Here is a 17,247-nt window from a genome sequence, read left to right as displayed (position 1 = left end):
TTGGACCACTGTCGCCATGACTGCTGTTTACTGGAGACTGGAGCGACTACAGGAGCTGCAGCATCACAGAGAGAGAGGGGGAGGGGGGAGGGGGGAGGGAGGAGGGAGAGAGAGAGGAGAGAGAGAGAGAGAGAGAGAGAGAGAGAGAGAGAGAGAGAGAGAGGAGAGAGAGAGGGGAGGGAGAGAGAGAGAGGGTTGGGTTATTAATCTACCTCCATCCTCATAATATCTCTACACCTGGCACTGATTGCACAGAAACAGTAGCTTTACACACACACACACACACACACACACACACACACACACACACACACACACACACACACACACACACTAAATAAAAGTGCACATCAGTCCGTTACTATGAAATATAAAACATTTTATATCTTAGAGAAAATAGATTTTTAACACTTGTCATTAGATTAAACTGCCTGTTAATTTGCAGCCCAGTAGTTGAACGGCTGTCAACTACTGTAAAAAATAAAAGGCACAGCTCTGTTCAGGAGACACGTTGAGCCTACGAGCAGGACACGACACATTTTGGGATCCGGCTGCAGGAATTCACTCACATTTTGCCAAAAACTTGCAAAATAATCACCATTGTAAATGTTGTCAGTACGTTTTAAAGCCCATTTGATACATTAGTTTTGGGGCTGATGCCAATATACTGATATTAGGAAGTAAAAAAACTCTAATATCAACTTTTCTGGGCTGTGACCACTCAGATGTGGTTATCAAACACCTCTGACAAAGATATGTAATAAAGGCAGGATAGGAAGGCAGAAAGACTTCACTGATCCCCAAGGGATCAATATTACATTACAGTGCACTGAAACAGTGAACGCCACCAGAAATGTTATATTTGTAAATTATCCCAAGCATCTTTTGCCGCATTATAATCTCATAACATCGGCTAACCAATACATCGGTCGATGTTTTACAGCCGTTGTTTTTTGCTGCTAAATGACACGGTTGCTGAGCCAAAGACCACTGTTCAGGATGGCGATTCAACATTTCTAAGTGTGACACCACTAGATATTTTTAACGAGGCGTCAGGACATTTCCCAGCTGTCTTTGTGGCAGCTTGGCGACATGGTTGCTAAGCGAGAGACCACTGGTCAAGGCGGCATTTCAACATTTGTAAACAAGACACCACTGGATATTTTACGCTATGTTCGTGGCGGCTAGGTGAGTCCACTGTTTGGGATAGAGATTCAACATTTTAAAGCGTGAAACCAGTGGCTATTTTTAGCAAGATGTGGGGACATATTCCAGCAGTGTTTGTGGTGGATAGGTGGTAAAGTTGCCAAGCCAGAGACCACTGTTCTGACCTGTTAGTCAACACCTGTAAGCGTGAAACTACTGGATATTTTTAACTATACATCGGGACATTTTCCAGTTGTGTTTGTGGTGACAAATGAAAGCAGATTAATACAATTCAAAATTGAACATAAACACATTTAAAGCTGCAACATTCACAGAAGTCAACCAGTGGCCGTGGCTGCATCTCTAATGTATATGTGTGTTCTCCTGCCCGCACGCGTAAATGCTTCACCATGCATGAGCCATTCACCCACTACACTTCAGAGATCAGCTGATTGCAACCATTGCCATTAAGGTTTATTGTGAACCACTGAGCCATGCAGCCTGTTATCTCATTTCTTGGCTACACGCACTGCATGCAGCCCGATAAGGACTGAATGATGGCAGTGAACCTTTGTTGGAGGGCTTAAGGATTAATCCTCATGTTTATATGCTACCACAGAACGGAGCCAAACCACTGGCTCTCTTCATTTACTGTAGATCTGCTGCCTAATGATGCCTGCTGCTGTAGCATATCTCATACATGGCCAGTCATTACAGTTGACAGAGGCAGCGCTCAACAAAAAACAAGCAGCAAATCCCCGGGCTAGAGGGGCATGTTAAGGCAGCGTGACGTCACACTTGGCTCACAAACCACGACTTCGGTGTGACAAATGCAAGCTGTAAACAGGAATGCACACCTGAGGCAAGGACTAATATTTAGACCTCATGCAGGGCAAGATGCACAGTATCACTGACACTGAAATCATTTGAATCTCATTTATTCTGCTCGCTTCACAAAAAAATATATAACCTGCTTGAGCCTGAACCCATTTGGGAAGCAATTTCATCATTACTAACCTCACTTCACCTCAAATTGACTGCTGTGGTGAAGTCCAGGAGTGAAATTTAAAAAATGTCAAATCGATGTTACATTCAGTTACATTCAATTTTCATCATTTTCGAGCCTTTCAGGGAATATTCTCATCATCGTAATCTGCTCTGTTTCTGATGGAAATACTGTTACTAAACCTAATCACGCAGTCCATATGTGCTGGTGAGTCCCAGCCACCCATGTTCCTATCCAGCTGCATGCAGATGTGGTAAGTGGTGGGCTGGACCGACGGATAGAGATGGCTTAGAGAGCGCACGGAAAAAGAGGGCACGGGGAGATTACAGGCCCTCATCCATATGGGCTGGAATACAGTTCTGCTTCATTTTTTTTTTTTTTTAAAGAGGTGGGATTACGCAGCAGTGCTCTTAAAGCCCTCTAACTGCAAGTAAATTGATTTCTGAAAGGTCTCCACTCACCACAGAAGGAGATGCAAGAGGCCATGTCGACTGGACAAATATGGACCACTGGACTGAAGTGTGTTTGCCTTTCGGATTAAAGCTCTTAACATTTGGCAACGCCAGAGAGTTTGTAGGCACCAGTCTCCATCAGGGCTCGTTCAAAAAGTAAATTCAAACAGGTACTGTATATTAAAGGAATAGGTCTTGGAAACATTTGGGGGAATTTGCTTATTCGCTCGTGTCTGTATGGTACAGTACAGCCAGGAGCCTATGAGTTTATTTCAGCATAAAGACTGGAAATAGGGGGAAACAGCTAGCCTAGTAGCCCTTCCCAAAGCTAAACAAATCCACCCACCAGCGCCTCTAAAGCTAACTTATTAACATGTTATATCTTCTTTGTTCAATCCATACAATAATCATATAAAAAAGTGTAAAAACAACCCTTTCACCAGAATAAAATGTCAGCGTTGTACGTTTCTGCCAATCACGGATACATTTTTTTTACGTATTATCTCAACACTTCTTCAATACATTTTAGACATTCAGATGACATCTATACGAGCTGAGTTTCGTAATGTGAGGCGGAGGGGCTGGGTCGTGTCCTGATGGTTAGTGAGACGACTGCAAACACTGTTCGATACCCCCGTTTGATTCGCGTTTCAATCGACAAAGCCTGGCATTTATCAGCCATTTTGCTGGTGACAAGACCAGGTATTTTAACCCAAACCATAATCTTATCCTAAACCTAACCATTGTTTGTCGTGCCTAAACTTAACATGACGTAAACTACAGTGTTTTCATGAAATAAAATTGAAACTTAAAGATTCAATGTAACTTTAGTTTGTCGAAATGTCAAATGCCAGCGTTTATTCTGTCTTAAACTTAACCCAAACATGATCTTTTCCTAACCCTAACCAAGTATTTTTTGTGCCTAAACTTAACCAGACCTAAACCCCAGTGTTTTCATAAAACTGAAACATAAAAATTCAACATGCCAGTGTTTATACTAGCTACAACTTAACCCTAATCTACAATGTTTTCCTTATCCTTACCAAGTGGTTCTTGTGCCTTGACCTAACAACACCATAACCACAACATTGTCTCGACATAATATTAAAATGTAAAGATTCAACATAGCCATTTTATGTTTTTAGAAATGCCTAATGCTTAACCCTAACTCTAACAATATTTTCCTTAACCTAACCAAGTGGTTTTTGTGCCTAAACCCTAAAGATTCAACATATCCATACTTTGAAGAAATGTACAATGCCAGTGATTGAGGAAGGGGTTATGTAAATGTTATGTTCTGACTATTTATTCATCAGATGCGGTGATATATAGAGCCACTGCTGGTTGCCTTTAAAAGCTACCATACATTGGATTTCTCTTGTCGGCACTGTGGGAAGTTGTCATTACTTTGTCGTAGTTCGACGTGGAAGCAGAGCAGGATTGATTCACTAAATGAGCACACATGTCCAGGTAAGACGGTAACAACCACTGACTCTAATCCCTGTGTAGCACTGATGATGATCTATATGTGGCATGACACAAAGCTGAAAATATCTTGGTGAACTGAGAAAATCTAAAAAATAATGTTGTTTATGTCACGGTTTGATGTGACAGGCTGCTTTTTCCCACAGCTGTTGTTTATAAAGAAGCTCCAACATGGCAGCTGCTGACAGATAATCAAAGTAGATCATCGTGTAAACATGTGGGAGGTTTACTGACATCTTTCTGAAATGGTATTCATTTTCCAATGAGGCAAGACGACACAACACACGTTTCTTTACAGCAACACTGTACTGGACTTTTCTGTAGTTACAATCTTTAACCTTCGGGGCACTTAAAGGCAACACATTTTCACATGTCATGGGATTTTAACCTCCAACACAACTTTCTACCTAACTATTAGGCTACTGACGCCCCCTTCAGGGAAAACGGCGCCCATTTACTTTGTCAAATGGAGATAACACACGACACAAAAGTAATGACAGTGCACGCTGATTCACTTTGTCGCATCCAGCGGCTCCACAGTGATTCAATCTCAGTTCATTTGAGGAGAAAGCAAAGAGGAGCGCGTTATCTGTCTTGTCACATCACAACATTGAATAAAACGAGAGGATTAAATAATGCTTTTATAGACTGACAGTAAAAAGAAATATTTAGACGTCCATTTATGTTGAGCTACAGCTCTTCTTATACATTTCAAAAGTCATTTCTTGTATCTTTCAGCCTCTCGTCATCTGTATCTCCGGCATTAAACGAGCAGGAATAATGGCTTTTACCTGGATGTACCAGTGTTTTGAATTCATCTTAAAGCAAATACACTCAGCTGATATATCAGTTGTTTTACGGTGCGCATAATGCTGACAGGAATCATTCGCAAACTCTCTCCGACAACTCCAGCATCTATGTCGAATGGCAATCATTATCTTCAAGCTAATTTGATTATTCAAATCCATATTCAGACACTCTGCGGGGGAAAGAGAAACACTTAATCATTTGTAGATAAACTCTGCTAATTTGCCTCTAATTGTTGCTGAAGGGCAGTCGACTGATTTCTGCTTCAAAAGATTCACACACATCACATTAAATCAGGGGAGAGGAATGAGATGGAGGGGCCATAATGAGCCATCTTGGACTCTGATTTAGGTCTGATTGGCCTTTGCAAGCTGCTATTAGTTAGTGCTGTCTCTGTGCATGTCCGGTGCCAGGGAGCGTAACAGTGATACATATTCTGCCAATAGCATCTGCACTGTAATAAAAAGAGTTATGGCGGCGTCTGTTGGAGCAGTGATTCAACAAGACCTTTTGGCTGGACAAATTACAGCCTGAGAGGAGAGAGGGGAGGCGTGCCCGTCTTGATTATAGCCGAATATAGATTGTAACTTACAGGCTGTGTTGAAATGTGGTGGAATCTGAATAAATATTAGGTACAAAATCAAGCAGATAAAGCCACGGGGATAAGACTGGGACGTGACGGATTTAAGAAGAATATGGAAAACAGTGTAGTAAAAGTACCCAAAAGTCATACTCCATATAAAATATATAAAATGTACGTTAGTGTCTAAAAGTCTGTAAATGTATATAAAGGGTAACTCCACCAGTTTTGCACATTAAAGTCTGTTTACAACTGCATATATGATAAAAAAACTAGTATAAAGCCTTTTGTGGCTCCGGAGGAAGCTGCATGTAATCTGATAAACTGCCTCCAGTGATGTCACTCAGTGGCTCAGTTGCATTCTGGGTAATGTAGTACTAAAAGCACAAGTAAATATAAGTACATATATTTACATGTATTTACATGCTGTACACTATGGGTCGACCGATTATAAGCCTGGCAAAATAAAAAAACATAATTAATCTACTTTGGTTCTGATGTAATCTGCAGAGTAACTAGTAACTAAAGTAAAATAGTAAATAAAGTGGAGTAAGAAGTACAATATTTGCCTACAAAATGTAGTGAAGTGGAAGTATAGGAGCAGAAAATGGAAAAAGTAAAGTACAAGCAGTGATGGAATGTAACTAAGTACATTTACTCCACTACTGTACTTAAGTATAAATTTGAGGTTCTTGTACTTTACTTGAGTATTTCTATTTTCTGGTACTTTATACTTCTACTTCACTACAATTTGGAGGCAAATATTGTCGCTACTTTGTGCTCCACTACATTTATTTGATAATAGTAGTTACTAGTTACTTTGCAGATTACATAAATTAATTCATTTTATCAGTGATCAGACTGGAAAAAACAAAACAAAAGAAAACACATTCGGATTCGATAATCGTCCAGGTGGGTAATCTGTCGACCCGATAGTATAAAAATATATATTTTATTTACTTTTACTTGTACTTTCGATACTTAAGTACATTCAATATCAGATACTTTAAGACTTTTACTCCAGTACTATTCATATAGGTGACTTTCACTTTTACCAAAAGTAATATTTTAACACTTAACTTGTACTCAAGTATGACCTGTGTGTACTTATCAAACACTGGGTACAAGTACCTCAATTTGAGTAAATATACTTAGTTACATTCCATCACTAGCAGATGCTGTGCTCATACATTACATCTCCTGTCTGTCACTTTGGACAAACAGCTGTTTATTTCCAATGCAAGCCACTGAAGAAGACCCAAGCTGGTTGTCTGTTTTGAATTTGAATTTAAATTTAAATACTCATATTTGGAGAGTAACGTAACGAACACAAAGGGTTTCCTGGAAAGCGCACGGTGCTTCCAGGACCGCCTGTCTGATGGAAAACACTGCTCCGCGTGTATAAATAGAAACAGACGACCTGAGACATCACATGCATGAGTTACTCAACCGGGGGGCACCAGAGTGTGCAGGGGCTCGCATCCAGCTGGATTATGGGTGTTTACCAGCAGCTCGGATGAACGCAGCGATGACAGGGACGCACGTCACGCAGGCGGCGAGAGGACGCGGGGAGCTGGCGCGTCCTGACCTGCACGCGTGGCGTCAGATCCAACTCTGAGCTCTCCACACGTCCAACTGTGATCATAAATATCTTCAAAACGAGCCCAGCAGTGCACTCCCTGATCACTTGTGTATTCTTAACAGGAGGAGCGTTATTTATTCCACCCGGGGGAAAGCCTGAAAAATTAATGCTGCCGCCAGTAAACAAAGATTTGTGATGGAGAGGAGCTCCGAGCTGTAAAAAAAAAAAAAAAAAAAAGATAAAAATCAATTATTTATTGTTGGTTTGCATGATAAAAACACACGCCATAGGCTAAATATCTTTTGGAGACTGTGTGAGGATAAAATAAAGACGCTTTTCATTGCAGGATGGATGCAAACCAACCAAATTGAGCCCTCTGCTGCGTGTTCTTGGCAGTCCCGTGTGTTCATGTATTGTGTAACGGGTTTGAATGTGGCTCCAAGCTCCTCCTGCATCAACTACATCCAGTTCACTCGCATTCCTTGAGGCGATTGTGAGGATTTCTGCCCTTTTGCGAGGCCCCCCCGCACACATGACGTCGATCAGATGAACAGCAGGAGCGGGTCTCTCACCTGCAGGAAAGAAAACACCGGAAGAAGTTGAGGAAGCCTGGGAGTTTAACCTTAAAAAACAAACAAACAACCCAGAGCAGCGATGTACCTCCAAATGAGACGCCTCCTGCGCCCGAGCCACTGCGCCCCCCTCCAACGCAGGAGGACACCCGTGAGGACACTGTGGACTGTTTCTGCTGCACAACAACAGCAGCAACGTGGCGACAGAGCTGCAGGATCGCATGCATCTGCAAGCAGCCACAAGTATTTCTGCAGGGACTATGCATCCGACGCACTGTACGGCCGAGCCTTCGCCTCGGCCAGAGACAGCCCCGAGACATTCTGGGGTGAGGCGGGACAGGACATTAGCTGGTTTGAACCGTGGAGTAAAACTTTGCACGCTGAGGATCCAGTGTTTCCAAACTGGTAGGTTTCCATATGCCAAAGAGTGTTTTGGGGGAAACACTGAGAACAACTTGCCCGATATCTCCTTAAAGAAGTCAGAGCCTGTTGTTCACCGTATCCCATAGACCTGGAAATCCTTGAAAGTTTGTGAACCTGTAGAAAATAAAGTAAGACAAGTGTATGAGCATTTTCACAACCAAGCCACAGAATCACATGTCACCATGAACTCTTTGGACAGAGTTCAAACAGCCTGTGTGGCTTCTTAAAGGAACATTTCACCCAAAAGTGGAAGTCACAGCCAAACAGAGTTGCAGCAGTCTCCTAAACAACTGAAGCAGATGGGGACTTGTTTTAAAGCGTAAAGAAAACAGCTGAAAAAACCAAACAAAATGGCTTCAATCAGCTTGTCCCTGCAAGTCTCAGGAAAATACTTTATTATCAAGCTCAGTGTGCAGTTGTGCTTGTGCACCCACTTCAGACAAGGTGCATTATATTGCTTCAGCTTAGCTGCTACAGCGAAGATTGCAGCTTTTAAAAAAGGGTGTAAATATTCTAGTTCTAGATCTGAAATGAATCTGAGGTGGGACAGGACATTAACTAGTTTGAACCGTGGAGTAAAACTTTGCAGTGTTTCCATACTGGTACAGTAGGTTTCCAAATGTCAAGTGTGTTTGGGGGAAACACAGAACAACTTGACCGACTACCTATATGTTCTTGAAGAAGGCAAAGCCTGTAGTTCACAATATCCCTTAGACCTTGAAATTGGTGAGCGTTTGTGAACTTAAGGTAAATAAAGTCTTACTTTATTTACCTTAGATTTTTAGAAAGTCACAACCCTGACATGCTAATGTAAAACCACTGATGACAGCTTGACACTTAAAGCGGCTCTATGTAGTTTTGGAGAAGAATTTCAAACTCAGAATTTTAATGTTTTGTTAGTCGTGAGGTAATAATACAAACTCAGGAATATTTATTTTGTCTATAAGCTGCTCTCAGAGGAAAATAAGGTCCGCAGAACAATGCTTGAAGCTAGAAAGGTGGCAGGGTCCGCCACATATAAACAAAAGTAAAACAGGATGGATTTGTGTTGTCCTTTAAGGTCAGTTTGTCAGTTTATTCAAAACAAAAAGTTTGTTTATTTAGAAGTAGCAGTAGTAGTAATTCTTTGAACCGCAAAGTTATTTACATTTTCGACTCATATTTTGTTGAGTCATTAGATTGTAATTCTGTATCTTGGTTTTCAAAGTGGGTCAAGGGGCATTTGAGGGGGTTCCAGGAAGTAGTGATGCTGATGCTGATAATAATCAAAAAATAAATAAATAGCTTATATTTGGTGGTGGTGATTCTTACAAGACAAGCACGAGTTGTCACATCCGGCTGCCATCTTTGTTTGCCTTGGAGAGTTGAAAATTTGGTATAACAAACACATCACAACTTTTTTACAGGGTAAAAATTAAGGATTATTTTCCTTCCATCTGGGTAAAGGCGTCTTAAACAATGTTTAAAAGTGATAACCTGCTGCTTTCTCAAAGTTTGTCTTGTATTTATCTTTGGCACAATTAACAGCAAACGCCAGCTAACAGCATGAAACTATTGAAAGAGAGGCACAAACTTAAGTGTTTCGTAAATGTCACAATTGAGAAGGTTGTGTCCACATAAATTAGAGTGTTTACTGGCAGATAAAAATCAATCTTATTTCCGTGAAGGATGTTTGAACTCGCCTGCTGTTCTTTGGCAAAGCAAACATTATTAAAATGCAAGGCAGCCCACAGACTGTACAAGCTTATGCATTGAGAATGAAAAATGATCTTTTGTTTCTGTGTTTGGTGGATGTTTTTTTTTGCCACTGTCGGGCTGTGGTAGCAAAAATCCTGGGCCGAACCTGAATCAGGTATTGTTATGTTAAAATGAAGGACACAGCCACAGAGTCTCTCTGGCTTCCAAAACAGCAGCTCCCAGACACCATCTGTTCAACCTGCTTGCTGCTCTTCATCCATATGCACAGCACCAGGGCTGAAACTGTCGCTTTATCAAGTAGGTTGATTTGTTGTGTGCTGCTGGCAGAGACAACTGCATATGCTTTTCCTGGAGCTGATTTTATCAAGTTGTTTCCCCGTTTTTTGGCTAAAGCAATGAGTCCTGCGAGACAAAAAAAGACATTCAGGACAGTATATTTTTTAGAGATGCTGTGGCATAGGATCTATTTTGTCTCTAAATATGAATATTCATATTTTATCTTGATGTTTGTCTCCGTCAGGTTTGTTGGAGGGAAGCTGAACATGTGCTACAACGCTGTGGATCGTCATGTGGAGAGCGGCCGTGGAGAGCAGCCCGCCATCATTTATGACAGCCCAGTGACCGGAACCAAACAGATCATCACTTTCAGGGAACTTCAGGACCAGGTAATTGTTATTATTAAAGGCAGAAGTCACAGAACCGAGCAGAACAAAGAGGTGGATTAGCCACTTTGGTGAAGCCTGATTTGGATTGCAAGGATTTGTGGTAAAAATTGGATTGTGAGGCATGCACCCAAGCTCTGAAATTAGAATTTGTCAGTGTTGCCATGACAATAAATACATTCTTCATCCTTTAGCTGAGACAGTCGGCCAAGTCTTTCAGCTGGACTGAGCCACCATTAGCACGGAGGACAGCAAAACAGAATAATTGAAAAGAAGAAGTGGGAAATAATTAACTTAATTGACATTTGGGTGGTTGCTTCATTTCAATCACGGCCAAATTGCATGCACTGTAATGAGAATGTGTTCTGAATGAGCAGAAGTTAACCCACAGCATTTTACATTTTCTTCCTCAAAGCAAAAAAGAATTAATAACTTAATTTAATTTGGTTTACAAAAAGACAGTCATTTTTCAGACTATGCCCAATTGGAGGGAAACCAGTACTAGACTTAATACTTAATTTAAAATGATAATTTCACAATTTTCGTCCTAGTAATAACACAAAAACTGCACGTTATGTTTAGTATCACTGGTTAAAGTAGGTATGTGGTTATAGTAGTCATGAACAATTATCGCAGTGGGAACTCAGCCAAAACTACGGTGGCCCTGAAGGCCAAAACACAACATAACAGCTTTTCAGGAAACACAACAACATGTCAAAGCACAATAACATGTCAGGAAACACAATAACATGTCAGGAAATACAACAACATTTCAGGAAGCACAATAACATTTCAGGATGACAATAACATGTCATGAAACACAACAACATGTCAGGAAACACAATAACATGTCAGGAAACACAATAACATTTCAGGAAACACAACAACATGTCAGGAAACACAATAACTTTTCAGGAAATACAATAACATTTCAGGAAGCACAATGACATGTCAGGAAACACAATAACATTTCAGGAAGCACAATAACATTTCAGGAAGCACAATAACTTTTCAGGAAACAACAATATTTCAGGAAGCACAATAACATTTCAGGAAACACAATAACTTTTCAGGAAACACAACAACATTTCAGGAAGCACAATAACATGTAAGGAAACACAATAACATGTAAGGAAACACAATAACACTTCAGGAAGCACAATAACATTTCAGGAAACACTAACTTTTCAGGAAACACAACAACATTTCAGGAAGCACAATAACATTTCAGGAAACACAATAACATGTCAGGAAACACAATAACACTTCAGGAAACACAACAACATTTCAGGAAACACTAACTTTTCAGGAAACACAACAACATGTCAGGAAACACAATAACATGTCAGGAAACACAATAACACTTCAGGAAGCACAATAACACTTCAGGAAGCACAATGACATTTCAGGAAACACACCACCATGTGTCGTGTTGGCCTGCAGGGCCACCATCCAAAATGCACGTTGACATGAAGCTTCATTGTCTCCTCTACGTCTTGTTCCAGGTGTCCAGGTTAGCAGGAGTCTTGGTGAAGAATGGAGTACGGAAAGGAGATCTGGTAGTCATCTACATGCCCATGGTGCCGCAGGCCATGTTCACCATGTTGGCATGTGCACGGATTGGTGCCCCACACAGCCTCATCTTTGGCGGCTTCGCTTCCAAAGAGCTTTCTGTTCGCATCGATCACGCCAAGGTTAGAAAATCTTGTTCACCTTATGGTTGAGAGTTCTCCGTACTTAAGCCATGAAGTCAGGGCTACATTAAATTTATTGACAGGGTCATGTGATGGATTTTTGTAACCCTTTTATATCCTAATTTGAAGCATAGTAATAATATGGTTGCAACTAATAATTTTCCATTTCTGATTTTCATGCGGCCTTCACCCTGCAAAAGTATCTGAAACACTGAGAGCCTGAGGTGCCCGAGGCTTCTTTGTGTCGTTAAGCTCAAAATGAATCACTCACAGCAGAAAGCACTTGGCTTGCCTTTTCTTTTCACAGCCATACACTCGAGAATGATGTCAAAGCTGTCTGCGGTGAGATTTTTTAACAGGCGAACAGAAGAATGAGTCGACCAACTTGACATTATTACAGGAAGTGTTTCTGAAGATAATAATCTTTGTGGAGTGATGTGTTTATACGAATATAAATCTGAAGAAAAAACAGTGTTACCACCAGCTTGTCAGGGTGAGCAATTAGCTTTTTTAAAATGTAAGAGCCACTGACAGATAAATGTTCAAATGCACAATCGAGTCATTATCATCATTCTGTATCTGAAAGCCTCTTCTGTATTTTAGCAGCATTCGGCTGTTGCTAATTTTCCACCCTTCAGGTACTTAATCAAGTGTCCAAACTCTTATTGTTGAGGTTCACTGATTCCCTTTCGTCATTCAATATGAGCGTGGAGAAGAGGCAAATAAATTATCCTGGTGTTAAAGGTGCAGTATGTAAGAAAATTAGTTTGACTGATTCAAAAACTAACTTAAAATAACAACAGAATGTGATGAGAGTTTTGACGTTAAGTCGAAGACGTCTATGTGTTGAGTTGCAGAGACATCTACAGGAGTCAAGTTAGCATGCTAATCCGCTAGCCCCTCTTCTTTCCCGCTTTCCAAAGCTCATGTGCTCGCTGTGTAAACGACTCAAACATTCCCCTGCTGTCCATGAGCTCTCATTCCAGACTGCAAAGCTAAATGAGCTAACTAGCTAACAGCAGCTACAGTTAGCAGGAGTTAGTGGTTACTCTGGTGATATGCTTCCCCCACTTTGTTGAGCATGAATTCGACAGGTGGTCGGTCCTTACAAATATGCACCTTTATTTTTATTTTATTTGAATTTCATTTAATAGGGTCGATGCAGCTTCACATAGTTCCAGCAGAAAGTATTTAACTAATGTGCTGCACAGCGAGCTTATAGCTATTTCTAATTTCAAGTCTTGTACCTAGTTTGGCTTTTACATGTACAGCGTAATTAAAAGATACTGCTTTCTGTGGTCGGTATCATTAAACCACAGTACACAATAGGGTTTTGTAATGTACCTTAAAGCAAGGTTTTGGCATCTGTGCATCAAACTTTAAAATCTCAAAACTTACAGTAAACACTTCTGCCTCTGGAGAAGCACCTGAGGTGTGTTGTAAGCCCACTGTTTACTATGGAATCATTACCACATGCATATTAATAAGGCTAATGTGGAGTGAATTTGAAGCGCTGCCACGGGCAACAGGCTCATAACACTAATACCCTGTTAAAAATGCAGCAGAACAGTGTGTCAGGTTGGCCAGTGTGATGGGAACACAAGCTCCTGCTTCTAATATATCTTCAGATGATCATCTCAACACAGTCTGATTCTCACCTCATCTCTGTGTCTCTCAGCCCAAGCTGATGGTTACAGCCTCGTTTGGCATCGAGCCAGGCAGAAGAGTGGAGTACATCCCTCTGGTGGAGAAGGCCTTGGAGCTGAGCTCTCACAGGCCCTCGAAGGTCCTCATCTACAACAGGCCTAACATGGTAAGAAGCACAAAGTACCAGAACGCTAAATTAGACAATATGGTGTTGTTTCTAAACCTGCTACAAGAATGTAAATGTATATGGCATCCATATGTTGATTAGCTCAATCATGGAATAGCTGGTGTTTGGGCTTGGGGAACCTGTAAGAGAGCATAATCTGTATTTAAAGCATCTGATTATAAAGGTTTATTGCCAAGAATAGTGTATGAATGGCAAGACGGTGTAAAAAAAAACAATCCTGCCACTGAAGCAGAAGATGGAAAGATGTGTAGCAGGTTTAAGAGAGTGGAAAAAGTGTGTCTTGTACGTCTGCAGCTGAGGGATGGATGGAGGTTGCCACCTGTCACAGTCAGCCTGGCACAGATCCTGTTTGAAAGCAGGCTAAGCTGTGTTGAATGATTATACAGCACACTGAAATTTGCTTCACTTTCACACAGGAAATAAAAGAAAAGCGCTGAATTGTAGGCCTGGAACACAGAAATTATCCAGAGAGCTGATTGCACAGTGTTGACCTCGTTCTTCTTTAATTTCCTTTCCTTCCTCCTTCTGTGTTATCAGTTACGCCACTTTCCTCTGTCTGACTCCGCGATGTTCTTGTATTAACATTACACAATTTATTTTTGTCTGGTTTGGACACTCTGATACATATCAGTGAATTATCTGGTGAATTATGAGATCTCTGTCAGGGCGTTGCGTCTTTATTTTGGGAGATATACACGGAGGACATGAGGCTGTTATCAGGGAAGTAGTTTCTGATGAAATTCACTGGAAACTCGATCCCTTAAAAATAGTGTGAGGCACCGCTTTGAGGGTGGTTGCGGCCGCTCGATCAGGCAATTGGTAAGCAAGAGTTTGTGGTTCTGTGAGCAACGTGAACGCCTCGTTAAATCAGGCAAGTTAAACTCAGACTTGACTTTGAGTAAAGCCAGTAAAAAGTGATGCTATTTAGAAAGCTGGCTTTTTCTGTTGTCCGTCCGTTTTGTGAAGGCGATATCTCAGAAACTCATCGAGGGAATTTCTTGAAATTTGGTACAAATGTCCACTATGACTCAAGGATTAACTGATTAGATTTTGGTGGTCAAAGGTCAGAGGTCAAGGTCACTATGACCCGCCATAACTCAAGAATTCATACAGTAATTATGCTACAGTTTTACACAAATGTCTAACAGGATAGCATGATGAAGTTAAGGTATTTGATATCCAAAAGGTCAGAGGTTAAATGCTGGGTGACATCATAATCTTATGCTAAAAATGCTCTGCCCATTACTCAACGGCAAAGTGCAGAAGCAGCAGATTGACTGGTGCGTGGAGGCATACATCCACAAGGTGCTAATTCAAGTTTTCTTTATCAATTAATCTGCCAAATATTTCCTCAATTAATCGATTGTTTAGTCTCTAAAATGTCAAAAAAGTCTGAAAAAAATGCTCATCACAGTTTCCCAGAAGCCAAAATTGCTTCTATCGACCAACCAACAGTCAAAAACCCAAAGACTTTTTCATTTACTATCAAATATGACAAAGACATTTTTGCTTGAAAATTGACTCAAACTGTCAATTATCAATATGGTTGACTAATACATTAACCGACTCTGCTCTCCGTCCTCTTCCCCAAGATTCTGTGTGATATTATTCAAAAGGTGTCTTTGTCTTGGACTCATTCGCTAAGAACCAAAGAAATAAATGATCAAGTCTTTTCTTCAACCTCCGGGGACGATTTAAATGTTAATGAAGTAAAAGAATCAAATAGATTCACAGATGTCAGAGGAACAGATGTCAGACGTAAGGGGCATTAATCTGTGACACCAAAATCACTAAACGATATTGTAACGACTGATGGGAGTTGGAACGGAAACATCTTGTAAAGAGGTATTATATCACCACGTAAAATATACTATATTCTTTAACTGATTTGAACTGTTGACTTTTATAGAAGAAGTTTATGTTCCTCATTTTTCTGTGTGTTTTTAGGAGAAAGTATCGATGAAACCGGACTTGAGTCTGGACTGGGACGAAGAGATGGCCACAGCTCGGCCGCACGACTGCGTTCCTCTTCCCTCCAACCACCCTCTGTACGTCCTCTATACGTCTGGGACCACAGGGACCCCGAAGGTACCGACGCTGTGATCAGCAGCGGGGGGAAAATGGAAATCAATGTTTTATTCATGGAGTTCGAGGAGTCATGTAAACATACACTCTCACGCGGATGAGTTATAGGATGTACTATAGCCCCCCGTTTGTCTAACTGCTGTCAGTTCTGCACAGAGCTGCGGTGTGACTCATCTGCTCTTTGACTGTGCAAAACAATCCCAATCCAAACACCATCACGGTGACATAAATAAGACCGAGCATTTCCACAGCGGGAGTCGGAGCTCGAGCGGGAGAGATTGCCTGCAGGCAGTTTAAAATGGAGAAAAAGCCCCAGATCCTTTTCGAATAGCATCATTCTGTCTTTGACCAACAGATGATATAAAATATCCACCTGCTGGCAACTTCTTGAGCTTAATAGTCCTGTTATTGCCAGCTTCTTTCCCTCTGTGAATCACTGCGACTTCCTCAGTTACTGCTGCGGGGAGACCATAACTTTGAGAGAAACTCTATAATTGCAGACATGAGGACAAGCTATTTTGCTGGGAAATATTTATACTGCACCATTAGCTAATAAAAGCTGGAAATTGGAATGGGTTTTGAGGAGCAGTCATTTGAAAACAAAACACCGCCCGGGCCTTCAGTGCGGCGGTGCGGAGCGACTATTTAGATTGATATTAAACCCCTGCCTGTTCAGCCTCGTGCAATACCTGTCACCAGTCTGATGTTTTTTTTCCTTATCTTGTCCCTCAGGGTGTTGTGCGAGACACTGCCGGCTATGCTGTGATGCTGAAATGGACCATGTCAAATATTTATGGACTCAGTCCCGGAGATGTAAGGCAATAAAGCACCGTATTCTCGGTTCTCAGAGGCACGCGTGGGAACAAAGAGCGTGCAGACGGCGGAGATGGATTATTCTGCACCTGAAAGATGATTTGATCACCGCCCAACAGTCATAACTTGTGTTTATTTTCATTCACAGTCATGATTTACACAACAGGAGCTATTTGATTTACATTAATGATGCCTTCAAGTACAGTAGCTGCAAATGAAATTGAGGATAACGTTAATAGAATTCAATCAGCACAGGGAGTCTGTGCATATCTCATCTTTCCTATTTTTAACCTGTTGCAGGTCTGGTGGGCGGCGTCAGACCTCGGCTGGGTGGTCGGTCACTCGTACATCTGCTACGCTCCTCTGCTCCATGGCAACAGCACGATCCTCTATGAGGTAAGTCGCTGT

At 41.2% G+C, this 17,247-nt stretch overlaps 1 protein-coding gene and 1 long non-coding RNA gene across 2 annotated transcripts in view; one reads left to right on the top strand and one right to left on the bottom strand.

The window, feature by feature from the left end:
* Positions 1–7,297: 7,297 nt before the first annotated feature.
* LOC141008557 (uncharacterized) lies at positions 7,298–7,790 on the bottom strand. Its single transcript, XR_012180085.1, has 2 exons — positions 7,719–7,790; positions 7,298–7,630 (listed from the first exon to the last, which is right to left on the bottom strand). It is a non-coding gene; the product is annotated as an uncharacterized lncRNA (long non-coding RNA).
* Positions 7,576–17,247, top strand: part of acss3 (acyl-CoA synthetase short chain family member 3) — a 50,254-nt gene continuing 40,582 nt past the window's right edge. Inside the window, exons 1-7 of the mRNA XM_073480982.1 lie at positions 7,576–8,035; positions 10,272–10,416; positions 11,919–12,107; positions 13,786–13,920; positions 15,889–16,029; positions 16,759–16,839; positions 17,140–17,235. Coding sequence (XP_073337083.1) covers positions 7,713–8,035; positions 10,272–10,416; positions 11,919–12,107; positions 13,786–13,920; positions 15,889–16,029; positions 16,759–16,839; positions 17,140–17,235 — 1,110 coding nt within the window. The 5' untranslated portion in view covers positions 7,576–7,712. The remainder of the gene's footprint in view (positions 8,036–10,271; positions 10,417–11,918; positions 12,108–13,785; positions 13,921–15,888; positions 16,030–16,758; positions 16,840–17,139; positions 17,236–17,247) is intronic.

Source organism: Pagrus major, chromosome 14 (genome assembly GCF_040436345.1).
Source record: "Pagrus major chromosome 14, Pma_NU_1.0".
NCBI lineage: Eukaryota > Metazoa > Chordata > Actinopteri > Spariformes > Sparidae > Pagrus > Pagrus major.
Note: the sequence above shows the minus strand (reverse complement) of the source record. Positions and strands in the feature narration are given on the sequence as shown.